This window comes from Nyctibius grandis, chromosome 9 (genome assembly GCF_013368605.1).
Source record: "Nyctibius grandis isolate bNycGra1 chromosome 9, bNycGra1.pri, whole genome shotgun sequence".
Lineage (NCBI taxonomy): Eukaryota > Metazoa > Chordata > Aves > Nyctibiiformes > Nyctibiidae > Nyctibius > Nyctibius grandis.
In genome coordinates, this window is record NC_090666.1 from 33,586,542 (window position 1) to 33,613,514 (window position 26,973).

Below are 26,973 nucleotides of genomic sequence, written 5' to 3' on the forward strand. Positions count from 1 at the left end.
TGTCTGTATTTGAGAGAACAGGGATACTTAGACTTGCTGTCAGGTTTGGATGCTTTAAGTAAAATCTGCAGGTGCTACATGACATGGATATTGCTGTTCTTACTTGTCCATAGAGTTCATTGAGGCAACCAAAACCAGAGACAATTCATCTTTCTAAACCTCACTGCCTTGATTGATCCAGACACTCAGAGGCATGATATTTTTGCTGTCATTAAACCCAGAAAATCTGTGCTACTTCATATAAAAAAAAAAAAAAAGGCATTGAAATTTATGAGAGCAGCTAGGGAAGCAACCAAGAAGTACTGGTTTGGGGAGCTGCCAGCCAGCACCTCAAGTGACTGATCTGACTAACAGAGTCCAGCAGTTTCCCATGTATATTAGTGCTGCTAGCTCGACTTTCACAGTAATTTTTAAGGCAGTAATTGTCCTAGCAAATCAGCAATATAATTTAACTACTACTGTCTAAACTAGTTTCATGGTCATCCATTTTCTAAAGTCATCAAATTTTATTATTTACCCACAATACAATTATACCAAAAACATACATATATTTAAGAAAAAGAAACACCTTTATAGAAATGTTAATAGTGCTTTGAAATCCTCTGTCACAGCTGGGGCTCTGTTAGACATTGCTAGAGCTCTCCCCGCTTGAGTATTCCCCCGTCGCGCTGGGCAGAACAAACTTCACGTATCTCCCCTTCTCCCAGCCCCTCCTGATTCGCAGAAGTCTTTGCTGGACGCAGGGCAAACTGAAGATGACTTTTGCTAGGATCACAGTACATGGGACGAGCAGCGTGAGGGTGTAGGTCGGAGGCAGGTAGAATTTGTACTGGTTCTCATCGAAGGCCCTCGACCATCCGTACGTGAGTGTGTGCAGAGTGCTGATTACCAAGGCAATAAATCCAAGGGTGGACTAAAAGGAAGAGAAACACACGCCAGTTAGCAGAGGACCTCGTGCCTGGCTATTTCCCTATATTTTTTACACTATTTTATAAGTGTGTGTAGCACAGAGAAAGCAATGAGTATTCCTGTGTTTCTTGGACAGAATAAAACGCGACTGGAAGCCGCTCCCGGGTAGCGTGCCAGACTGCATTTTTCTTTTTCTAATCAGAGGTTAAGTGTGATATTAGAAACTCAGCAGGAGTTTCCCAGAAGATGCTGCCAACTCGGCTGAGAGGTGGGCTCGTGCCTCGGTGCACAGCAGCAGCCCCCAGCCCTGCCGAGCACGTCGCCGCAGGCAGCTCACAAACGCTCCTCCCGAGCCGCAGCTGCCAGCCCCGCTGCCTGCCCGTCCCTGGCTGGCGAGGGGCTGCTGACGGCGGGGTGAAGCATCAGCGTCGTGGCTCTGGACCAGCAGCTGGCACCGTCAGAAGCTGGTGAAGCTGTAGCTTCGCACAGAGCAAAGACACCTTCAGGTAACTGCCGTCATCTACAGGAAAATTAGATTGCAGAGACAGAAGTGTTCTGAGGTGAGCAACAGCCCTGAAGGGTTTCCTTCTCTGTCCTCGAGATCTGTGTTGGTTCATGCGCTGGATTATCTGGCTGTATGACGGACTAAGTCCTTGAAATGAGGAGTCAAGAGCCCTGTATCCACTCAGGGAGGCAGCAAGAACCCAGCCCCTGTTCTGCAGACAAGGACTTCCCCCATTTTCAGCTGAGAACATGGCTCCCAAGCACCCACAGACAGCATTTTACTGGAAGATTTCCAGCTCCCTCTGAGGGTTGCTCTCAAGAGGGGTTTTAAACTGTGGTCCCCTCACCAGTGGTCTCCTGAGGTGGGAGTTCCCGAGCTTCCCAGCTCCCGCTGCCCGTTCGCACTCAGCAGGAGCCGGGCACTCACTCCTGGACGCATCTCAAGTACAAGCCTTTGCTGCTGTATTTGCAAAGAAGAGTGTGGGTGTAGCATATTGCTCTGCTGCCCTGCTTTGAATGCTTGGTCTAAGCCTCCAATAACAACCAAATTTCAAACGAGAGGCTGTCTGGTAAGAGCAGGGGGTGTCCCAGTGCTGATGCTTGCTGAAGGACCTGTGGTCAGCTGGGCCCCATGGCTGCACCCACCAGACCCGTTGTCAGCCAGGTACAGGTTGGTCTGTAAGTGCCTGAAAAACAAAAGTTTTGCTGATCGCAGCTTGGCTCAGTATATACAGCTCAATATATACTCAGTATAGTACAGTGCAGAGCCTGCTGAGCACCCCACGGGGGCTGATTTTCCATCATGCTTAGCCCTGATACCGCCCTGAGTTTAGAAACTCCGCTCTCATTTATCCTCTCAATGCAGTTTCTGGCTAAGAAACTTTTTTTTTTATTATTTTAAACAGTGGCAGGGGTTTCTTCTGCACTGTCACAGCACGTGGAATGTGGGGCCACCACCCATGTAAGGTGTTAAAGCCCTCCAAAAGACGACTGTATGAAGATGGTATCTTCCTGATGCAGGGTTTGCATATATTTTCTGTCCTGTATTAACTCTCATATCTCCCCGATCTCCTCAGTGTCCGCGAGGCTCCCTGGAATGCATCAGCGAAGGTGATTCAGTCACATGTGGCTCATTTAGAAATGTCTGGGCAGTGTCCAAAGCCCCTTCCTGACCCAAATAGATTTCTGACTTCTGCTGCCATCAGTCCCGTGAAGTCATTAGCTCCATGGAAGCGGCTCTGGCTCACGCTTTGTCGACAGGAGGGTTAGAAAAGGTCTGATGACGGATTCTTTATATCTTGCGATACACAAACTAAGAAAGAAACCAGGTCAATTCAACCTTCAAATCCCAGGAGGACTTCTCAGGGTGGTGGGAAGGTAAAGGCAATCATACACATTTTTACTTCTCAGCCAATTCGAGTTGACTTGTAAATCACCAGGGAACTTTAAAAATGTCTCCTATAAGTTGAATTACATACAAATCATTCCTGTTATCCAGTGTCTAGATCCTGTACATTTTCTGTTAATCAAAACTCGACATATAGGGGAACTGTGTATCCAATTTAACTATATTTAATTGCAATTTGTATATGTGCAGGAACTACTACAAAAATTACCTGTTTTTTTTTAAAAAAAAACCTTAGCAACAACCCAAATGGGATTTGCGGCCCACCAGGCAACACGATGTGTATTTTAAGAGTGCGGCCATATTCCATGACACTAATGCAGGTGCACACTGCTGCTGGAAAATGTCAGACTTGGGAATATCCGGGTAAGGACGGGACTCAAGTGGCTCCTGAATTTGTAACAAGCCCCAGCCCTCTCTCAAATGCAGCTTTGGTACAGTGTCTCTCAAACACACCAGCCAGTTCAACTGAGATGGCAACGAATTGCTGCATTTTCTGGGAGACAGCTGGCTGGGGCGGCTGCGCTCCCCATTTTCCCTCTCTTTCACTTTTCCCAGGCAGGGGAAGCCACGATGCTTCTGATGGTGCTGTAAAAGGGTCAAGTGCTGGACATCCCAAATATTTGAGAAAGCAGCCTCACGCTTCACCCCTCGTATTTACACTGTGTGGCTGTGCATTAATTCAGGGAGGACCACACTGCGCTACGTGAATATTAACCTCAGGAGCCTGGGAGCAGTAGCTGCTCTTAATTTCCTCAAGAAGGGCATCACCACCTTATTGAAGAGTAAATCATTTAAAAGAGTCCTCATTAAAAAAAAATAAATAAACAGAAGCTAACGTGCTAAGAGATCTGTAACCTGCTCTTTTTACATGACATTTCCACAGTAGGGCACAATACCAGCCGTGATCCCTGCACGTGATCAGCTCGGAGCTCGTGTCGCGCTGTCATGCTTTATCCCACACGGACAGAAATAGGTGTGAGTATCTTTCCATGAACTAAGCCAGCCAGTTCCCATGTGGGGCAGCCAAGAGCTATTTTGGAGCCGACCATCACGTATTTGTCTGGTCCCAGTGCTGACATACCCTTAGAAAGACGCAGAAAGGGGTCCCAAAGGGCAGATGTGACAGTTGTGTTACATGCACTGGTAGGAGACGGCAGCACTGCTGTGACAACGTACATGACACAGCACCAGCACCCTTCAGGAGAGCTGCCAGGCTGCCTGGGGAGCCAAAGGGAAATGCAAGGTTTCAAAGCCTCCTTCCAGGCTGCAAGGAGATACTTCCCTTCATTTGGGATTCCTGGTATGAGATGCCTAAGCCAGGATCGATCTATCCAACGTCCCAGCAGCTGCAGCCCTCCCCTGAGACATGTGGTGAGAATTAATATGCTCCCGTTGTCCGATCTGAAAGAGAGGTTTAAAGCCAGGTTTCCTTCCTCCCTGAGGAATGATCTCTTGGGGTCAAGCTCTCCTGGTGAGGGTCTTCTACTCAGTGTAAATAATTACTCGCTAGCCCACAGCAAGAGAGGAAAAAAGACAAACTGACTTGCTCGGTTGGTGATTGGGGCACTTGAGGGGGGGAAGCAGGGGAGCAGGCTCCAAACTCCTGCTTTAATGAATATTGAATTATTTATATGCCGCTGAAAAGCTTCAACAGGAGAGGCTGAATGATATTCAGCTCTGCAGCCCCGAACCCTGCCCTCCCCTTTTGAAGGGTTAGGTGTGCACTGGTGTGATGCAAGGCTCCGTGGGGGAGATGCAGCGGGACGGGGTCCCACGAGGGCTCACACGTGTCCAGGTGCCACGTGGGTCACTGCAGCCGGACTTGAAGCCTGGTGCACGCTAAGCAGTAGTGCTGTGGGAGACACGAGTAACAAGGGGTTTTAGGGCTATGGGATATGACAGTGACAAGGTGGGTGGGATTTGGCCGCAAAATCAGGTCTAATGTGCGGGAACACTTGGAAGGTTCATTCCCTGCTGTCCCCGTTAGTTAGCCCTAAGCCTGGCTCCAAGTGCATCCCTGAGAACGCTGCAGCCCCCGAGCTCGGGGTTTGTGAATGTCTCGCATGGTGGACTCAGGTCACTAAGGGAATTTGGCCCTTGGACATTGCTGCAAGTGGGAAGAAGGCTCCTAAACCAGTGAATGACTTTGGAGAAAGAAAAATTACACTTCACTTTTTAGGATCAGACATAGACTTTTCATTGGAATCACACCCAGTTCCCTGTGCTTCTTGGGCTCTGGCAGTTTTATAGACCAGTCTAAGCCTTTTCAAACCTGTCTGTTCAATATTTGGGTGCATGCAAGCTCTGCCAAACCTCTCCTGCCCCTGCACTGTCCTCCCAGGTGCTTTCCTTTTCAGAAGCTCACTCTCCCTCAAATGCAGGGGCAGATCTGTGTCCCAGCTCTCTCCATGGTGGGTTACCTGCCTGCCCTCCACAGCCTGGTGCAAACTCCCCACAGTAGCTCCGACACATCGTGGGTGACTCACATGCAATCAGCTCCAAGGGGGACCATGCCTACAGAAGCCAACAACCCCACCCTCTCAAAATGACCCCAAGGCTTTCTGCCTTTCTACCCCATGTGACTTCAGGAGGTTTTTAGCTGTGAGCAGCAGTGCTGCTCCCAGGCACCAAGCAAGGGGGGGAAAGGACTCTGCAAAGGGGTGTCTCACAGGCAAAGCCCAGGCTGTTTTTTTCTCAGGATCTCTAACTAATGCTGCTAAATGCAGGTGAGAAAGAACTTCAGCCAAGACATTAAAGACTCCCTCCTACAAAGCCTGCTGCTAATCCTCATGTGGATGCCCATGACACATTTTCCCTTCCCCCCGAGACAGCAGTACCCTCTGTAGACCAGCAGCGTGGCCCCTCTGGGACACACCACCCCCCTGGTCTGCGTGAGGGCCTGGCTCCGACTGCAAAATCACCCTCTGGCATCGGCAAATGTCAGCTTTACCTGAATGAAACTGAATTCCCTCCAGTTGAGAGAGTTTGCGACGGACGGAAGTGAAGTGATGGCAAGTAACGACAGCAAGCCCAGGGCAATTATTCCAACAGAAAGATAAATCTCCATCCTCCAGACTTCCTCCTCTACCCAGACAGTCATCTTCTTCTCCACAGCCTGGCATGACAACGAAGCGTTGTTAAAACAGAGCGCTTAGGAACAGAGGAACTGAATTTTATCTGTATTCATTTTGGTTTTGGAAGCAGGTTTCCTGGACGAACACCAGGTCCTGTTCACACCTCCAGCACTATTTGCCCCTGCGTTTTGGGAGGTGTGAAAATGCTCTTTTATCCCACCGCCGTTTGGCCAAAGCTAGACCAGAATTGAAGCCTGCTGGGAGGAACTGCTGAATGCTCTCGGCTCCCACAGCCCGTAACCACAACAGCAAGCTCCAAAGTCGCATTTGGAAAGCTAATTAGAACAAGAAGTCAGTTTAAAGCCATGAAAACAAATACAGATGCTTGAATATGCAGTAGTCTCCTAATAACCTTCATTTTAAGTGCATTTAGGGGGGAAATTGTTCATGCTAATGGAAGGGAAGATGGGTTTTATGCTGCATGGCAAAGAGCAACATTTAGAACCATCCTCTTTAGCCCATTAGATGGGTTTAATTTACTAAACAAAGATGTTGCTAGAAAACAGGAGGTAGAGGGGAAATGAACACAGGATGCTTGCCCGAGATTAATGTGCAACTGTGGCAATTGAGAAGGACCTGCTCGAGGCTGGAGCTGAGAGGCTGGGGGTGTCGTTTGATGGGTGCTTTGAACAGGTGCTGCTGCTGAAAGCAGCTGTCCTGCTCCCCGCTGCCCCACGGCCCCTTCCCTCCTCTCCGCTGGGACAAGCATTTGGAAACAGTTGGGAAATATCCAGCACAGAAAGCAGGCTGGTTACGGGGCAACTCCTTGATCAGGTTCCCCACTGAGCTGCACAAAGCTTGTGCCATCCCGGGAGGGAGCAGGGTGGAGCTGCAAGAAGCCAGGGCAGAAGGGCAGAATCACATTTTCCCATGGCATTGCCGAGTTACAGAGCTGGGTGAATTGCCTGAAGGTAGTGACCTCACGCTGGATAAACACTGCTGAGAGCCTCAATAAGGCAATAAAGTCCTTTCCCATTTCCTTGTTCCTTAGACTATGACCATGATGGTTCTCCACCATCACTTTGTTAAACTCCTGGAGGCACACTGTGATGAGGACACACCTCCTACAAAACAAACCCCCTGGGGTTATGGCTTGGTCACTCCAGCAGGCACCTACTGTGAACGGCAGTGTGAGCAAACAAGGATCTCCCAAAATCTAGGGGGAAAAGTTGAGGGGAACTCGTCTCCCTCCAGCACTGGATTTCTCCCCTCCTAGCATTTTGCCTGCCTCTGCCCTAGTCTCAGACGCGCCAGGTGCCGGGCAAAGCTGGTTTCAGAGGCTTGTCTGTGCTTCTGGGGAGCAATGGCACAGGGCAGTTTGATCCTAGCCCTGGCTGGAAGTGCACGGGCAACACCCTGCTAAGGTGGCTGGTCCTCAGTGCGGACGGGCGCATGCCTGGTCCATGGTGTGCAGGTGCCTTGTGGAAGGAGTGCTTGTATAGGCAACAGATTATTCCCACCGTCCCACGCGTGCTTTGGAAAGTGAATGCAAAAGCCAAGATATTAAGCCCACTACCCAACATCTGGATGTGTGTAGAAGATTACTACAGGTGCAGACCTGAAGAGTACCCACGTTACCTGCTTGACGGCCGTCTCGATTAACTGGTAGCGGTGGGAGCGGCGCATGGGCAGACAGAGGCTGTACACGGCATGCAAAGCCGCGCAGAAGAAGCTGAGGAGACCAATCTGCTTTCGGTGCTGGAGCCACTGGTCGAGCCAATCTGGAAAGCGCCTGTATTTGGTGCCGTGGTAGAGCTGCAAGCAGGCTGCCAGCACTCCAGGCAGGTAGACCAGAGACAGCATGACATAGGCCACGCAAGGCAGCGTTGTGTTGACCACCTCGATGGGGATCTTGTACAACTTGTTCTTCTGCTCCCTGATGTAAGGGTGGATGACCTGCCGGATCAGGTTGTAAGTGAAGAAGCAAAGAAAGAGCCCCAGAGCCAAAAAGATGGGGATTTTCCAGGCTGGCAAGAGGCGCAGGGGAATGTTCTCGATCTCACGGGCTGACGACATGCAGCCCATGTCCACAGGGGTGAATCCCATGACTTGAGCGATCTCTGCTACGGTGCGCTTGGCTTCTTGGTTATTTGAGCAAATCAGAACCTGCAACGAACAGAAAGATACACACAGGGCAAAGAGCGGTCAGGCTGCTGGGAACGAGTGCGTCGGGAGGGATGCTGTGCTAAGGGGAGCCTGCGTTATCCCACTGAGCATCATGCCTCCTGGCAGGCTTTCTGATGGGGATTTACCAAAGACCTCTCTCCTGGACAGGTTTCCTTTCATGTGTGCACCACCAGTTTGTTTTACTGGATGTGTTTAGATAAACAGATAATTAAATAATACTTTTCACTTAGGCAGAGGCTCCAAAGCATGAAGTAAGTGAGGGTACTTCATTTCTGAGCAAAGAAATGCAGAAGCTATGGGGTGGTCTCTGGATGCCATGGCCAGCACTCAGACCCCTTCTCCTGGAGCCTAAGGCCATTTGCTGATGCTGCCAGACCTCAGCTGCTGAAATAGTTGGGATTTGGCCCTTGCCAGAAGAAAACAATACCTGCTTATTTCCATCCCTGGCACCTGACTGCAGCGTCCATGCAGAAACCACATTAAACCCCTTGACAACGGTGCAGGCTGGGAACAGGGAAGCCAAGTACTCGGCGTTGGATTCTTTGTGATGGTTGATCTCGGTGTTGTTACTAACGTCCACCAGGATCTTGCCCGCCAGCACATCAGCCAGGTCACAGAGGGTGGAGTAATGTTCCCTGAAAACCGCCACAAAAATGACATCCGTCTTCTTCACCGCCTCAGCCTGGAAGGTGACTTCTGCTGCGGAAGGGAAGAGGCCGGCTTTTCGCTTTGGGTTGCGGCTGCCAACCACCACCTTGAACCCAGAGCACACCAGTCGGATGGCCAATGACCGCGCGAAGTCCCCGCTCCCCAGCACTCCGATGGTGCGGCCGGCCGCAGGAGTGATGCTGGGGTCTCCCTCCATGCTCCGATGGCCCAGGAGGGGTTTGGCCATGTCTCCTCTGGACATCCTGTCAGGAAAAACAAGGCGAAATGCAAGTTCATTGTGAAGCTCTCACAGAGACCAGACCACATCCGTGGTCATGGGGAAAAATGCCACTTAGGCCACTTGAACAGACAGATGTGCATGTGGTTTCAGCCCCAGTAGCCCAGGACCCATCTGCCAAACCCACCAGCAAGCATGCAGTAATGTACAAGCACCATTGGAGGGGGACAAAACACCACGCTGGGTTGGAAGGTGAAGGGTTTTAGGAAGGTTTCCTGGGTTTGTGTGATCCAACAGCTGCTGGATGCACTCATCCATCCTTTGCTGTTCCTCATGCTGGCATCTCACACTGCAAAGCCAGGGCAATCCTAACAGTGACCACGACCAGCAACTCTCAGACCCCCATGGAGCTACCGGGCATCTTATGAAAAGCCCAGGGCCAGTGCTCGATGGGGATCCCTGAGCCCACATTTGGGAAAGCTGAGGGGGTGCTTCTGATTTGCAAGAGCAGAATCAAGGCAGGGAGTTTAAGTTGAAATGAAAGTGTCCTAAAAGTGGTAAACGAAGAGAGTTGCAGCCTTTGCCTGTTCCAATATTGGGTCTGGCAAGCGCTGTTTGCTTCAGCTCTTCAATGAGTAATGAGAATTTACTCGTGACATTTAAAAAATATATTAAAACATGATGGGATTTGCTCATGAAAGATCTTGATGAGCTTTACAAACGTTAATGAATTTTGCCCTGTAACACTCTGCTCTCCATAACAGATTCGATATTGAGGCCACGGAGAGGTTTTAAGCAGATCAATGAATTCACCAGCAGCACACCAGCCAGCCCGGGAGGTCAGATGAAACTCAGGCAGGGAACTGCCAGGCTGCTCATGAGTGGCTCAGATCTGCCTCCCAGCTTAAGGAATGGCAAATTCCTTAAGGGCAGATTTTTAAAGGGCTCGGGAGGTGGCCCAGGGAACGTACACACCAGGACATCTGGCTTTTGTATTGGGCACACTGGTAGGGATGATAATAAAGACCAGAATTAACAAACTCCTGATGTATTGGGGACTGAGACAACTTGGTTTTGGCGGAGCACAGTCTCGCTTACAGCTAGTCAAGTTCTTTCAAAGTGAAGGTGACCGCTCTGATGGGGTGATCTGGTCCCTAGGGCAGGCTGTTTTTTTCATAGACTTTTGGAAATGTCCTTCACCCAAGGCTTTCCTGGGATTGGAGCAGTAGTGGTGCAAAGGGGAAGGGCACTTCTGCATGAATAGTTACCAATGAGAAACAAAAGGTAAGAAGAAATAAATAATTTTCTTAATGGGAATAATTTATCAAGGGACTTCCCTGAGGATCTGTGTTGTTCAATGTGCTCATAAGTGATCTGGGAGAGGGAGTGAATATTGAGAAAGATGGAGCTTGTGCATGATGGACAATCGATCTTTATTTGAAGAATGTGCAAAAGGATCTCCTTGTTCAAAGTGCCTGAGCACCAAAATTCACTACTGACACGTGCCAAGCGCTGCCTATGGCCACAACCTCCTCCTAATGATACGTATACTTTAATGAGCTGTAAATTTGTTAAAACCACTTGGAAAAAAGACCTGGGGGGTCACATTACTCTGAAAATACCGTCTCGGTGCTCCCTGGCAGGCACACATCAAACAGAGCCTGAGTTACTGGGGGGCAAGACCTCTCAGTCCTGCTCCAACAGAAGCCTACAAAACACCTTCAGCAGATGGACCTCAAAACTGTAGTTTACTGTTCTGGATACAAAAAATCCTGGCTATGGTGGCAATACTGTTTCTATGGCAGAGGTCTGTCTGCTCTCCTTGCCTCTCGCCAAGCACCCCCCTGTCCCAGAGACAGAAGATGCTCGTACATGGCAGAAGCACTCTCGGGAGAAAAACAAGCACCAAAGGAAGGTGTGCTGACTTCTCCCCTTTAATAACACCTTTCCTCTGCTCCCCATACCACATAGACTTTCTTTCACGCTCTAGGTGAGTAAGAGAGTCCTGTTAAACTCTGTATTACTCATACTCCACTCTGAAGGTTTCTGCTTCTGTTCCAGACCTGCAGCAGGGTTTGCGTGCCCCAGGGCTGACTCGGTGATGCTGGCTGTGTCAGCTGGGTTAACCCAGGCTGCTGCCTGGGCACACACCCCTGCCTTAGGTGTATCCCATTTCTATCACAGTCACCAGGACATTTCATCCAGGAATTAGTGGGAAAGGCATACAAAATAACACACAAAACACTGCTATACCACTATATAAATCCATACATTGAACAGCACGCTGCAGTTCTGCTCACTCCACTGCAAAAAAAGGGAATAAACCTAGAAGAGGGCCACAGGAAAAGAGTGGGAGAGATGACAAAGAGCTGTGAGCTTGGCAAAGAAACACATCGGTGAGGAGGGAGAAGAGAGCACCTGGGGTTTCTCGAGGTGAAGAGCAACCTCGCAGGTGGAGCTCAGGTCAACAGGAACGCTGGAGAGCAATACGGACAGGCTAATCCTCTTTGTCCACAACCAGTCCTGCTGCAAAACCCCTCGTGTAAAGCAAAGCAGCTCTATCTGAAAAGCTGTTGTTTTTTTTTTCCCGGCCCCTTCTTATCAGATGCTTTATCAAAAGCTCACTGCTTTACTTTTTAGAAACCACCTTGCTCCACCTGAATTTATTTGTGGCCAGAACTATTTGTTCTAGGGCCAACGCTATTGTTCAGCCTAACGAGCTTTCTTTCCTACACTCCCCCCCTCCCTTTCCACCACCTGTACAATCAAAATGTTATCCCAAAATAGAGACGCATCTCTGGCTCTCAGCCAAGGGGAGAGAAATCAACATTCGGGGTGACAAAGCGGTTGTTATCCACAGACTCATTTTATCCTCAAGCTAAAGCACCTCAAAAGCTCTCTCCATGCTCCCACCAGGACACGAATTCTGCTGCAAGCAAATTTACTTGTAGTGTGTTTTCTCTGTGCTGTAACTGCCACTGAACACGTAGAGAAATGTTAGCAATGTTTGGAGATAAACAGCTTTGCTGTCTCCAGTTATTTTGACTAAAAAGGATGACAGAATTAAATGGCCTTTGAAGTCAGCAGGATAGTTAGAAAGTAAGAAACCTCAAAATGTTTTCTGTGGATTTTGGTGTGATTATTTTTGTCGTGCTCTGACTGTCGGGGCTTTGGAGCAGGACCCGTCCCTGCTGCACAGCCCTCGGTGGGATGGCAGCTTGGTCCCTGCCGCTGGCTGCCGTCTGCCACCGCGGGCTGCATTGCCATCGCTGCCACGCACCGAAATCTGCCAGGAAGGAGGGGAAAACACCTCTTTCACTGTAAACGCATTTCACCAAGACAAACGCTCTGGTCTCTGCCTAACAGATGCCTGAAAATGGGGAGTCTGATTAGCCAACAATTTTTTTCACTTCTGTATCTCTGTGGAGCACGCAGACCCCCCTGCTCCCGCCGCCGCCCCTGACGTACCATGTTCACACTGTTTTTTCTGCACTTATGAACACTATGTTACCTGCTTAAAACTCTCCCTCCCAAAGCCAGTTCTTCATGGCAAGGTCAACCCACCCAGAGTCAGTGCACAGCGCCATGGCCAGGATGCTGTGGTTCACCCCGAGGCAGAGGTGGCCAAGAGCGAATACTGCGGCGCTGGGACACATCTTTAGCATGCTGCAGCCTTAGATAAACCTCATTTATTGATCTTCCCTATCAAGGAAAATCTACTCCTGCTGAGTTATGGCATGTGCAATTCAAGGAGATGGGTTTCTTACTGAGGAAGCTACAAGATGATTTAAAGCACAGCCCAGTGGAAGTAAACTAGCTTCAATCCTAACCAGGAAGCAGTTCCCTAATTAAAATATCTAATACAATGTAAAGCTGCCCTTCAGCTAGACTATTAATGACACCCTTATATCACTGTATGGGGATGCTATGTCCAGCTCTAGCACGCTTGTTCCTGTGTGCAGTTCACCGACGGTATCGCAATTGTCATAGAATCACAGAATCGTTTTGGTTGGAAAAGACCTTTAAGATCATCAAGTCCAACCGTTAACCCAGCACTGCCAAGCCCACCACTAAACCATGTCCCTAAGGTCCCCACATCTACTTGTCTTTTAAATCCCTCCAGGGATGGTGACTCCACCACTTCCCTGGGCAGCCTGTTCCAATGCCTGACAACCCTTTTGGTGAGGAAATTTTTCCTGACATCCAATCTAAACCTCGCCTGGCCCAACTTGAGGCCGTTTCCTCTCGTCCTGTCACTCGTTACTTGTGAGAATTACTGCTATTATTTGCCGGACAATAGCAGTGATGGGCAACAAGCAAGACAGGGAGCTCCGCTCTGCCAGGCACCGTACCAAAACGAGCCAAAAGGCCACTCCTGCCCCAAAGAATGGGATCAGACAGACAAAAGCTGGGTGAAACGAAGCAGTCAAATCTCTGTTGCCCAGGCAGAGGGAGGGAGGGGCTCCAACAGAAGAAAAAACACGGATAATTTGGCACATTTTGCACCTGAGGCTTGGCAGAGGCTGTAAGCTTAGGCTCAGTGCCAGGCAAACAAGGTTTTTCTGCCTCTCTGCCCATGCTGAGTGGCCTCGCTCAGGTTTTGCAGCAGGACAACCGTTCTGGACAGAGCTGGGCTGCAGGAGCCCGCTCAGGTGTCTCTGGGCTCACAGCAGAGTTAATCTGCCAAGCAGATCATCCCCCACCACGAACAGGGGGCCGGCTCGGTTGTTATCCTCTTTCGACAGACGTGGGGGACCAAGATACTAACGATAATGGGACTCCAGCAAGTTTGCCTGGGAAGACCCAGATATCCCTGACCATGTCTTTAACAATGAGACCATCTTTTCGGGCCCCTTTCACTTCCTCTGGTACAGAAGGACAACCTCGCTGGTTCCCGTAACTCACAGTCTGGAGGCGTTTGGGTTTCAAACCCTGCAGAAGGATGGACCTGTGGTGGCAAGGCACACTTCTGGCCAAAAAAACCAAGACCCATTTCACTGTCTTGGTGTTCAGATTTATCAGACAAAAGATAACTTAGTTTTACAATAACTCTAATAAAAAAAGCAGTGTCTTAAACATATCGCTGGGTCAAACTGTGCTGAAGAACACGGCAGCAATCTCATGAAGAGCTCCAAGTAATGGTCCTGTCCAGTGCAACCAAACTGGTTCCTGTTTGCACAAAAGATCATCTCTGAGCTCAGCCTCATGTACGGAGCCTCAGCCAGCGGTAACTTGGCTAAAACAACCGCTTTTGTGTCTTCCCCCGCGGTCAGGTTTTGTTTAGACCAACCACAACTGAGTCTCGAGTAGCCGTGGATTCAACCCGGTGCAGGTCATCACAGAGCCTGCTCTGTGCTTCAGCTTCTGTGTTGGGGGTTATTTGCGATAAAGCACATGATTATTATCTACATCCCCTAATGAGCACGTGGGTTGAAAGACCAGCAAGCCACATGAGGAATCAAATGATGTAGCAGAGCCCTTGGTCAAGTCATGGCAGAGGAACGTTGTGCTTTCTGCACCGGGACGGTCCCTTTGGGCTCTGCGGCCACGGCTGGCACCCGGCTCCATGGAGCATGGTCCCACAAACACACACACCAGAGGGACTGGGTGATCTCTGCCCCCGGGGGACTTTCAGTCTGCATGGAAGGACCTTTGAACCACGAAGCTGAAGCCTTACAGCTTCTGTTTGCAGAGCCCTCTGGTCAGCAGTGGGCACTGGCACCTCCTGCTGCATTAACCCTCGAGAAGCCCCAGCTGGAGAGGAGCATTCAGCCCCTGAAGTCTCCAGTCAGGTCTTGCTGTGAGCAGAAATACTCAATTTTTGGCTACAGCTGTCTTGTTTTCAGGGAAAATAAAATATTTAAGTCTCTTTCCCACTCCTGGAGTGTCCCTCCGAGGAGCACAGCAAGTACCACGTTGGGACTGGAACAGATTTAAGTAAGAAAAGGGCTTATCCAAAGCTGCTTTAACCCCAGCTCTGGTGCACATTTCAGGAGACCTTTCAGTCCTGCCAGGCTGACTGGAAATAACCCCTCTGCTCTGCAGGCGAGGGAAGGAGTGGGGGGAAACCAGGCTTGCTGCCCCTTTCCCTCTTTCTCCTTCCAAAGCAGAGTTAACTCCCCAACAGCGCAAACCAGGAACTGGCAAAGGGAATAAATCACCCCTCGGTGTTACTTCAGCCAGAAAAGCCATGTTGCAAACCTACCCGGGACGCCAGCCAGGCTGTGAGAATGAGGAAATGCCGGGAACCAGGCCCCCCCGCCACCGTCCTTCGGCCCCTTCGCCCACGGGGCACACGGGGCAGGGAGCGCTGATGGGGAACGGGGGGCTGCTCACCCCGCGCCCCCACCGCCGGGGTGGGACATGGACCTGCCCCGAGCAGGCATCGCTGGGTGCTGAGGCTGTCCTCTGCCATATGGTGGGGACAGACCTGCTGTGGGGCCCCGGGATTGCTGTGACACCAAACCTGCTGTGGGACTCCCGGGGTTGCTGCATGTCCCCCTGCCACCACTCACTACCCTGATGCACTTTGCATTCACAGGTCCCCATCCCTCCCCGTGCCCCAGGGCAGGTGTTTATCCCATTATCTAATTTATCAAGTGTTTATCTGTTAAAACCACCTCCATAAGCTCCTGCAGAGCTTTCTCCCCTCTGTATCTCTTGATCCAATTAACCTCATCGCTTCCTCTCTTACCCCCAAAGGACACAGCACATGATTTGCCCCCTCCCTCTCTGCGGGAACATTCTGCATTTGGAGAACAGGCTTCACGTCTCCCTTCGGTTTTTCCTGCAGGAGTGAAACCCAGCTCTTTCCTCAGAGCTGTTATGTTTGACAGCTCGGCCTCTCTTCCTTGCTCTCATTTTTCTTGGAGGGCGCCCAGAACTGCATTTTCCTATTGAGCCCCTAAAATGTGCTGGCTGGAGCAGAGACGCCGTTTCCCCAATGTGCCACTTCTCTTTCTTCATCCCATCAGGCTGTTTGCTTTTGCACAACTGCGTGACACTGTTGACTCATGGGCCGCGGTGCCCATCACCCCGTCCTCTGGCTCCCCACAGCCGCTGCCTGGCCGGTCGCTCACCCAGTGTCCACGCAGTCAGTCGGTCTTCCCACACAGGACACAACACATTCCCTGTTTTTTTAGACCAGCTCTCCAGTTTGTCACAATCTTTAATTCTTAGTCTCTCCTCTAAAATGTTTCCAGTCCCTCCCAGCTCAGTGTCACCTACAAATTCAGTTTGTGCCTCCCTACTCCATCACCCACTAATGAAAACACGGGCTGACAGGCACTGACCCTCCCCACTCCTTACAGCCTCCGGTTTAAACACTGGTAAATATTGAGGATGTTGGTTTTGGAAGCCAAAGGCATGTCCCTGACCACGAGATGTTCTTCACCATGAGCAAAATTCAAAAACATCTTTCAAAACAGGGAAAAGCAGAGGAGAAAGGGCTACCAGAATTTCCCACAGGAGCAAAATAGTCTCTTTTTCCCACACAAGCTCAGACATTTTGGCTACGGTTTTCCTATAGAAATACATCAGCCTGTGGGCACTTTGCAGGAACAATTTCCCTTCCCAAGGTTAAATGGGCAACATTAATGCTGAGCAAAAAAATCACCCGCCTGTATGATATGGAACTGGAAAACGAACTTTTGGGCTGTTCTTTTCATCGAAACTATGAACTTCTAAGCACAGTTACCAACAGGTTCTGCCATAGGTAGCCCCAAACTGTCCCAAATTTGTCTCTGAAGGCAAGGGCCCCCTCTGCAGTATCACTTCTCTGCAGCAAAGTCCTTGCCTGAAGAGCTTCCTCTGCTCTTCCGCAAAAAGATCTTGCTGTCTGTGCCTGCTGTGTCAATAGAGTAATGAGAGGCCTGAGAAGGACCTGCTCTGTAATAAAACTTCATCAAATGGGAATCTGAAAGTCTGGGAAGCCCGGAGGTTTCATGGTAAGACTGTGGAGAGCACACACCTGAAGCAAGATGGGGTTTTGGCAGAGCAGTGCTGATGCTGACATAGCACACAGGACTGATGTGACTCTGAATAAGAAGGTCATTTTCCCCGCTTATCATCTCACAGCTCTTAAAAGTGACATAAAGGGACGGTTTACAACAACTTCAGGTGCTGTACTGAAGTCCTGCATGGTTTCTCTTGCCTTCTTCTGGGGTCTTAATCCGCTGCTGCTCTTACCAAGCTAAGGACTGTCTCACAGTGACTCACCCGTTTCTGAGCCTTCCCCTCCCTGAATTGCGGGTAGAGCAGGGATGCAGCCAAAACTCCAGGTGGTGGAAGCTTCTCAGGTAAATCTAATAACTCCCTGCAGCCAGACATGATGGGAGGAGGTGCTCCTGCCTGAAATGAGCTGCGGACAATGTCTTCCGCTCTTCTCCGGGCAGCGTGTGCCGTTCTGCTGGGAGCTGGAGGGTTCGGAGATGGTGAGGCCTGACTTCAGCCATCACCGCAGGGAGCTGGCAGGCTCCGGCTGTTTAAAACCTCTTTATTTCTTTCCAGGAAAGACGCACAGGAATTGCACTGCGTGTGCATGAAAATATTTGGATTGGCTATTCCCGTGCTGCAGTGCCTGTTAGAAGGGTCTCCAAGATCAGCACTCCCTCGCCTTTCTGATTTTGCCTCTCGCGGTGACTCAGAGGATGCGCAGGACCACATGGGGGGAGAATATGGCTCGGGAGGCAGGTTGGGGTGGAGGGAAGACACAAGCGATGGTGTGAGGTCAGCCCAGGTCCTGCTGATCCCTTGCTTTCCTCCCTCAGAGCACAGGCAGGGCACACAGCGCATGGAGGTAGCTCTGAGCCAGCCCTGAATGCGCTGAGCCGTGAAAACGGGGTGCTCTGCCCAGGAAAGGCAATGAAGCTGGTGCAGGGCCATGCTCTGCCTTGTCTGCCTTTCCCAGCAGCTCCTGGGGAGCTACTGGGAGAGATGGGGCTAACGTGACCAGCCCTGTTCGGGGATCCAGATGGGTGGGAAAGAGATGCTCTCCACCGACAGTCAACTCACTGCCCTGAGATGGTGGGACCCCACAGCACTCTGCCTTCCCCCGCCTGCCCCTGGCTGTTTGCCTCTGTCTGGCAGAAACGTGTCTTTGGTCCGACATCCCGGAGAGCAGAGCCAGCTCGCTTCGCCCGGGGAGCACAGGGCTCTCGCTGGTCATCCCAGGGAGGCAAATTCACCCGGTCCCTTCTGTTGGGTGACACCAAGCTGCTAACGTCTTGCTGTGTCTGTACCGTTTTGGCCATCTATTTATCTCTATTTTTCTTCACTCCTTCAAGCAGGTGATGAGACCAACAGCAAAGGAGGAAGAAGAGGGAATGTTACTGACCTGGGAGGAGCTGGAGGAAAAGCAAGAGAAGACAGCAGGTGGCTTCACCAGCAAAGGACCATGGAAGGACGATGACTAAGGTGATCACGTTGCCTTGTGAATATAGCACTTGTTTTGCCTGAGCACACTATATTCCTGGGGGCATGTTCAAGGCATGCCACGGACATACCTGCTCTGCTGAGCAGCTGTCACGGGCAGGAGATGTGTCTGGGAAGGAAAACACCTTGGTATAAAGCAGCAGAGGAAGGTACCAACTCAGTGGTACCTCCTCCAGGATGAGGGAAGTCTGGTGCCTGTGTGTGCACGTGCAGGTGTGCGCAGCTTGCCTTCCCCCAAGGACCCCAACGACTCAGTGAGACCCACGTGTGCTGGACAAGTACCAACACCACGTATTTCACCACCACTCGGGAGAGCCATCCCGTGTCCAGCTACGCTGGCTGCTGCAAAGGGAACTGATGCTTCCTGCCTGGTCGGTTCTGTCCACTTAGGATCCTTCTTTGATGACCTTTAATGTGCTCTTTAAAGCCAGCTCTGCTGGAGCGCTGCCTCCTGCTCCCACCTGTGGCAAGCACACCCTCACGGCGAGAAGTTAATTTATTCTGAGTACCTGAAGCGATACATGTTGGTATCTATTAGTGCTTGCACATGCTCAGTAGTTGGCATCAGCATACTTTTGTGGTGGACACGTTATCTACAGACCGTGATTCTTTGAAGCCTACTGTCCATGGGGAGCTCTTAGGACATTTTTTCCAAAAACTACAGTGGTGTATTCATACGAACTAAGTGGAAATGCACGTGCAAGTGTTACCACAATGAAGGCTTTAGAGAGACTCACTGAAAATCTGAGAACCTGGAAAAAGGACGGAAGGAATTTGTCTCAGTTCCTTAAACCCTGGGCAAAATTTTCAAAATGTCCATGTGATTTAGGCCCCCAAAGTACCTAAGGGCTTCGGGAAACAGGACATAAGCTCCCACATCTCTGATATGCTTTCAAAATGTTTTATCCTTTCAGTTAAGCTACATTTCACTTAAACTTAGATGAAGATGGGAAGCTGCTTAATCCACTGTAGGGCTGCAGGGAAATCTACCCTATGAAGCAGCAGTAACTTAAAATTTGGAAATAATTAGCATTTTCCTCTATTATAGGGCTGACAAAAAGCTAATTCTAAACAGTGATGGTAAACTTACAGATAACAAATTGGTGGGTTTTAATTCTTGCTATGTGACACCTCTTACACAGCTGCCAGTGCCTTCCCCACCTCTCGAGAGAGCCGGCTTGGCTGGCCTACTTCTTCCACCCTCGGAAAAAATGTGTTTCCCCTGAATCTAAACCTGCTTCTATTTATGGGTGTGATGTTACAAGGTCACAGTCAAAGCATAGTTCCCAACAATAAAAAGCAAAACAAAACAAAAACAAAAAGCAAAGCAAACAAAAAAAATTATTATGCTTTCAAAAAGCACGTTTTCCTGGCGTTTGGTGTGGTGTTTTTTTAAACAAAGACTTGTTGAGTCATCAGCATTTTTTCTCTACAATCACGGAGGAAATCAAATATGTGCAGTGACTATGGGATCTTGTATTACTGTACATTTGTTTCATAGCAAATGTGATTTTAAAAGAGGAGAAAACTTAAGCTTGATGTAGCATTTAAATCTTGTTAGCCCTCCATCTTCTCAGCCCACAGGAGTATTGATGCTGTAGGCGATGGCCTTCCTCTCCCGCTGTCTCTCAATTTTGGTTTCTCGCCATGGGAGGCAATTTCCCTGTGCGTTAGTTTTATTTAGACTATACCGAGGGAAATGTTCTGGGGTCCTCAGTACCCGCCTGTCCTCCGCTCAGCTCAGCGGGGTGCAGGCATTACGAACACGAACGCTCCCCCAAGCTCCCCGTTGTTCAGCAAAGGGGCCGTCGCGGCCCCACGCACCCCCCAGGCAGCGGTTACACCCCGGCCAGGGTCACAAGAAAGGGACAGTCCCACCCCAGGTCATATCACCTGTAGGATGGTCCTACTACAAAGTCACCTCTCTCCAATTCCTTCACAGCTTTCATCCTTCGTTACTCTGACACGGATCAAATGCTGAGGTCTCCCCCATAGAGCATCCAACCCTTGTACCTTTTATAAGCCCTGCATTGGTACAGAAGTCACACGGCCGCCCCCCGCTCGCCTCTGAGGGACCGTGGGTCCTGGCCAAGATTTTCCCCAAGATTTTTTTCTGTCTCAGTGCTGATTTCTCTCTGGCTGGCAGAAGCCACTGTCTCCTCAAAGCATTTGGAGAGCTGAGAATGCAAAAGTGAAACCTAAGTGCAAACTGCTCTCGGAGGGACACAGCCCGACTAGTGCACCCATCTGCACCTCGCTGCCCCACCGCGCTCCACAGGGCCAGGCCACGAGTGGGCCTGGGACAGCGACAACCGCCCCGTTTCAGGCGGGTTTGTGTGCGCAGCTGAAGACACCCGGTGCAGGGAGTTCCCCGTACCTGCACGGACGTGTCGGGCCACCACGGGAAAGCGCTTCCAGCAGCCGCCCCTCACCGCAGGCCCGCGGACCTGCCGGGGACGAGCGTCCCACCGGGCTCTTCCCACCGATCCCCCCGATGTGGGGCACGCCGGCCCCCGCGGAAATTTCTGGCCGCGACCTGGCCCCGGCCCCAAACCCAACACTCGCACCGAGGCGGCCACAGCCGAGACCGCCCCGGGGGCCGCTCCCGCCGCCGGCCCGGAGTCCCCTGCGGAGCCCAGGGGTGGGACCGGCCCCTGTTCCCCAGCCCCGCCGCGGGGCTCCCGGGGCCGGCGGGTGGCGGCGGAACGGGGCCCCGGGACCCAGCGCACCGCGGCGGGCGAGCCCCCGTGGACCCGGGACTGTCACCCCGGGCAGGGGCACCCCGGCGGCGCCTCCGAGCCGAGCCGTGCCACCCCCGCACCGCACGCCCGCCGCGGCCCCAGGCCTGCGGCTTCGAGCCCCGCTGCCGCCGAGCCCCGGTCGCGGGGCAGCCCCGCTGCGCCGCGCCGTCCCCGCAAGGGCGAATCCCGCCGTGCCCGTCCCCCCGCGGGGCTCACCTCTGCGCGGCGGCGGCGGGCGGCGGCTGGGCGGGCGGGCGGGCGAGCGGAGCCGTCCGGGAGCCGTGAGGCGGGGGCCGTGATGTCAGGCCGCGGGCCCCGCCTTCCTGCCCATGTGCACCCCGGGGGCGCCGGGCACCCGCGCCGCGCCGCTCGGCACGGCACAGCCTGGCCCAGCACAGCCGGGCTCACCGCATGGCCCAGCACGGCATGGCTCTCCGTGGCACAGCACGGCTCTCCGTGGCACAACACGGTGTGGCACAGCCTGGCCCAGCACAGCCAGGCTCACCGCATGGCCCAGCACGGCTTGGCACAGCCTGGTCCGGCTTAGCACAGCGTGGCATGGCATAGCCTGGCCCAGCACGGCGCTGCGCACCCCGGCTCACTGCATGGCCCAACCCTGCCCAGCCCAGGGGTGAGGGTGCAGCAGCAGTGAGCCCTCCAGCCCCGGCCCTGTCACCAGCCCCGGTCCCTGCTGCACCCGCCCTGGTGGCACTGCCATGCCGAGGTTAAACGCACACGGGTGCGAGGGCATCGCTGCCGGGGCTGCAGCAGAAACAACATCCATTACAGGCAGGAGGCAGATGCAGACCTTAGTTCTCTATTTCTAAGTGCATTTCAGAGCCAGCCAGTGTTTCATTTTAATGGGAGGGTGCGGCTTGGGGCGCCTCTCTCAGTGCTATCAGGGGCCGTGCACTCGCTCTTAAAAGCTGTGCCACGGGGTGTGGAGCAGAGAGATAATGGTTCTTACCCCTGTGCCGGGAAAGAGTTGTCCTGTTGCAACCACCCCTCACGCAGCCGCCCGGCCCTGCTCCCATGGACCAGCAGTAGCGTGCTGTCAGGCTGCCGAGAACTGGCACTGAAAGTAGTGTCTTCAGGCAAAAACATTGGGTCAAACCCACAGGGATTTAAAAAAAAAAAATCCCTCTGGAGCTTTGGTTCACTCACTCAAGTAGAGGAGGGGAGCACAGAGGGGAGGGACCCAAAGGGACTGTCTCATCCATCCCCGAACCACGGCATAGCTGGGGTGATGCTGGTGCGATCTGGTTTTGAAGCCTGCGTGGTGGGACGTGCAGTCCCTCCGAAGGGAGCCTGACACGCTTCACCTCCTCTGCAGTTAGGAGGGTTTTCCTAATCTCCCGATCTTTGCTGACTGCTATTCCCTCTGTGCCCACCTTGCGCGTGGGATATGTGTTCCCGGGATGGAACAAGACCCGCTCCTTCCCCCTCTCCTGGGCAGGCTGTGATTTTAGCCATCTCAGCCCATTCTCACTGCTGTCCTCTGCAAATGTCCCCTCTCTCCTGCCTCTGTGCTGCCTGCAAATGGGGCCAGCTGCCAGTCAACGCCATCCCAGCTCAGGGGGTACCCATCGCCTCTCACATCCATGGGGTGAGAGATACAGAAACCTGCCGATACAGGGAGGCTGCAGCAACAACGTGGGGTTGCTGGGGAAAGCTCGTGTTGGTGGCTCCTGGCACCAGGACCTTGGATAACAGAAAGCTTCAGAGGCTGAGGGCGTTCAAGCTGCAAACTTCGAGATGATGAGAGTTCCCTGGGTACTGGGGAATGCTGGAGAGGCGAGAAAACCTATTGGCATGGTTAGGAGAAGGAGGATCATTGGGATATCTGTACTTCATCATGCCTCCGTGAAGTCCATCTGTGACTGAATGCAGCCAAAAGACTCAGATTACTACTCACCCTCTTCTTCCCTGTTGTGGCCCCTGCCTCCTCACACTATCTTAGTGATGCTTAATTTGTATGCCATGATCAGCCCTTTGTGGAGACTGAAGGAAAGAAATCATTGAACTCTCCTGTGTTTTCTGTATATTGTTACCTGCACTCCCGCATTATGTAAAGGACAAATTTTGCCTTTTAATTAATTTACAGTACCCATAGTCATTGCCTTGTTTGCCTTGGTCATTGCGATTCATTTCACATGACTCCTCTTTGATCTTGCAGGTCTCTGCAAAGCCGCGGTTACACCGTATGGGTCTCCCTGTGCACCTTTCCCTTGCACAGGGCAAGGCTGCTGTTACGGGTTTGCTGTCATTTCCTTGGGTAATGACCAGTCCTCTGGGTTCCTTTATCCCAAAGCACTGAAATATGCTTTTTTGTTTTTGTTTTTGTTTTGGTTTTTTTTTTGTTGTTTTTTTTTTTTGAGATTTCACTTCCTTTTCATAGAAGCAAACTTTGGAGTTTTTTTGCCCCCCATCATTTTCACCAAAATATCCTCCACTTTTCCACCTTTCTGTCCCAAAGCAGCACCTCAAAACAAACACCCATTTTATACCTGTCCTCCTCTTCTCAAACCCATGGCCAGACCTGTCCAGGCCACCTGTTTGTTGGATGGTTTGAGTCCCGCAGCTCCATTTTTCCTGCAGATGCCTCAGTAGGTAGCTAAAGCCTCCCCAGGTCCTGGCCCTTGGCTGGCTTTGTTGGTTGCTCAAGAACCACCCTTAGGAACCATCTTTCTGATGAGGTGACCTGATGTGGGCTTGTAAGGTGACATAATTTCTCTTCCACCAAGAGATACTCAATGTGCCGGACTTCTGCTGGACTTGGCTGGTGTTTCTGTGTGTTTATCTGGGTTTTTTTCCCCCCTTTCTCCTTGCTGGTCCTGAGCAAGGGTTTTCCCTGTGTCAGCTGGACCCTTCTCGTCCCAGCAGTGGTCTTTCCTGGCCCATCACTCGGTGGTCACATCCACAGCTCTCTGGCAGCACCATCTGTGTCCCTGTGCCCAGCTGGCCATGCCCCCGCCATCCCCTCGGCCACGGTGCCACCTGCACCCCCTCCTCCCCATCCTTCCCCCCCACAGGGCCAGGCAGCCGCTTTAGATCTGCTCAGGGCCAGGCTGGCAGGCTCTGCTGGTGCCCATGTGCTGGCACAGCGTGGCACAGGCGAGCAGATGAACCTCGGCAGCTCCTGGCTGCTGGGCCAGGGAGCCATGGGGAGCCCCCACCTCCCACGCTGTGTCTTGGGACTCTTGCTGGGATGTTTGAGCCATCCGAGGTGGCCGCATGGAGGGGTGCACTGGGCCAGCTCACCTCCTGTCCTACACTTAATCCGTAAGGTGGGTGGCCCTCCCCTGTCCCAGGGCATGCCTGGGCATTGCTGTGCCCAGACACCAAGACAGTGGTCCCTAAGCGCCCCCATGACCCTTCCCCCTCTCTGGCTCCCTTGGGTGCATCACGGAGGTGTACGTGCCAGCCTGGGGCTGGTGTGCACCAGAGCCCACCAGGGATCTGGCAGCGGTGGCTGCACCTGAGCAAATACCATGACAAAAGCAGAGCCTGGGGACACTGTCTCACCCTGCCACCCACAATGTCACAGCAATGGGATAGCTCTGCTTCCCTCTGAAATCCAGGGGTAGTAAGTGACACTTACCGTTGGGCAGTCAGTAAATGGAGCTCCTCCTCTGGCCTTTCCAGAGCTGCGTTTTGGTCTGGAAGCTGCTTTCTTGGGGTGCAGTGATGCTGTTTGGGTTGGGAAAGTGGGTTATAAGTACAACAGTAGCGTCAGGTGGGCTCGCCGAGCCCAGAAAGGAGCTGGAAAGGTGCATGTACAATGCAGGCGAGGTGGCATCGATAATGTGTGGTTAATCATTGCCAGTGAGCAGAGGCCAGAAATGAATTCAGTGCAGTTGTGAAACAGAGAGCACGTGCAGGGGGAATGAGCCAGGGGCTGCAAAAACAGGTGGAGGGGGGAATCTCTGATGGCTCTGAGAAGCCAGAGTTGGGCAAGCAGCATCTTTGTTGAGTGAAGAAGCAGTAGCTGGTGTTGTCCCTTGACTCTGCTGGGGTTATCTGGAAGTACTGGGGGCAATGCTGAATCCTGACAGTGCTGAGGACAGACCTGTATCCTCACGGAGCTGCAAGGAGGGAGCAGGCAGAGGGGAGCAGCTTGCAGGCAGGACAAAGCGCTGCCACGTCCCTCTCAGAGTATCTCAGGTGGGGAGGGATGGGCTGTACCCCCCCACCCCTCCTCCCATGGGGGCAATGAGGGCTGTAGGGTGCTAAAAGTCCATGGGGGTCTGTGTCCACACTGATCACCTATTCCCTGCCATCAGCTGTGTGTCTTCTGCTGATGATCCAGAAATGCCAGTGAAATGCCTGGGTTTTGGACCAAGGTATCGAGGTGAGATGGGGCTGCACAGCCATGCCGGACACTTCCAGCCCGAGCATCCTGGCTGTGCTGCCAGGGTACTCAGGAGGATGCTCAGGCTGGAAGTGTCCATACAGGGCTTACACACACCCGGACTATCTTGAATTTGGCTTCTGGCTGGGCCCTGGACCCCCCCAGGGGTCTGGCAGCATCCCCTGGGGAAGTCAGTCGGAAAGCACAGTTAACACGGCGCTACCAGAAAACAGCTTCTGGCTGCTAATCAGCTCCTGGCAGGTTATCGCTTTCGCAACTGCCTGGCTTTTCGGAGAAAAAAATGTCATTTATCAGCCCTTCACGGAGAAGACCTGGTAGAGATGCTCCGTACTGGCACTGCCGGGGCTCGTCTCCGCCTGTCATGCAGGCGCCATCTAGTAGGAAAAGGAGAAAAAGACCAAAAAAGAAAGATGATGGATATTGAAATGCCATTTCTTTCCCACAGAAGAGTTTAATCCAACACAAAGCTGCCCCAGGGCACAGCTTTAGGGCTGAGCCTGTGGTTTGGGAACCTGCAGCATGGGCAATGATGAGGGCATGGAGATGCCCCAAGCTGGACATGGCTTGTCCAGGATGGGTCCTGATTTATTGGATCTAAAAATAGACTTCGACATAACAGATCATTTTCAGGCAGCTCCTTGATAACGTTGTCAGGACTGGATTGAATTAATTAGCTGTGTGGGTTAATTGCAATATACTGGCTTGGGCTGCCACCTTCAGCTCCAGTGGGTGGTAGATGCTCCTCTTTCCAGCACTGAGGTAGTCCCATCAGCTGGAGGCTTTACTTACAGCTAAAAACCTCTCTTTGCCACCCATGCATGTTCAATTTCACATCATGAAGGCATCTGCTTTGATCATATCGCATGATTTTACCACAAATCCCATATTGCTGTTGTCATCTTCTAACAGTCACATGGATTTTCAATGTGATTTCCCAGCCTGAGGAGTTTGCCAGAGAAAACCTCTCAAAATCAACCCCTCCCAGTGCAAAATGAAAGGGACCTATAAAATTAACTTGCTTTCAACAACAACAAAAAATCATGATTTTATACCAATCCTATGATTTTTACGCAGCTTGACTCACCCTTTCCAGTGTGGGGAGGTGATAATGCTGGGTGTCTGTTATCTGCCACGCATGAATTCTCGCTGGCAGGCAGTCTGTCCTCTGCTGTGGATAGACAGACGCATGTCCCTGTCCAGCAGGTCCCTGTGATATGCGTGTGATGTGGCGAGTCCTGCTCGGGGCACATCTCCCTCTGTCTTTTCCCCTTCATTTTCCTGAAATACCAAGAACTGGAGGCCAAGGATGTTGCAGCACGAGGGACATTGCCCAAGTCCCGGGGTTCAGTGGCACCACCCTGCCAGGGACTGCACTGGCATCGTTGCACTTTGCCCAGAGCAGAACCTTAATTCATCTCCACTTTCATAGATAAAAGCCTGAATTAATTAAAGAAGAGAAT

At 51.9% G+C, this 26,973-nt stretch overlaps 1 protein-coding gene across 3 annotated transcripts; it reads right to left on the minus strand.

Annotated features, from left to right (window-relative positions):
• Nucleotides 1–468: 468 nt before the first annotated feature.
• Nucleotides 469–21,386, minus strand: STEAP3 (STEAP3 metalloreductase). 3 transcript variants are annotated; one of them, XM_068408112.1, is made up of 5 exons: nt 21,358–21,386; nt 8,510–8,993; nt 7,534–8,061; nt 5,772–5,936; nt 469–913 (listed from the first exon to the last, which is right to left on the minus strand). In XM_068408112.1, exons 2-5 carry the CDS (start codon nt 8,990–8,992, stop codon nt 623–625), a joined length of 1,467 nt encoding a protein of 488 aa, XP_068264213.1. In that variant the 5' UTR covers nt 8,993; nt 21,358–21,386; the 3' UTR covers nt 469–622. The 3 variants fall into 3 exon arrangements, with proteins under 3 accessions (XP_068264213.1, XP_068264214.1, XP_068264216.1); XM_068408113.1 differs by lacking the exon at nt 469–913 and adding an exon at nt 3,879–4,222; XM_068408115.1 differs by lacking the exon at nt 469–913 and adding an exon at nt 4,613–4,673.
• Nucleotides 21,387–26,973: the final 5,587 nt, after the last annotated feature.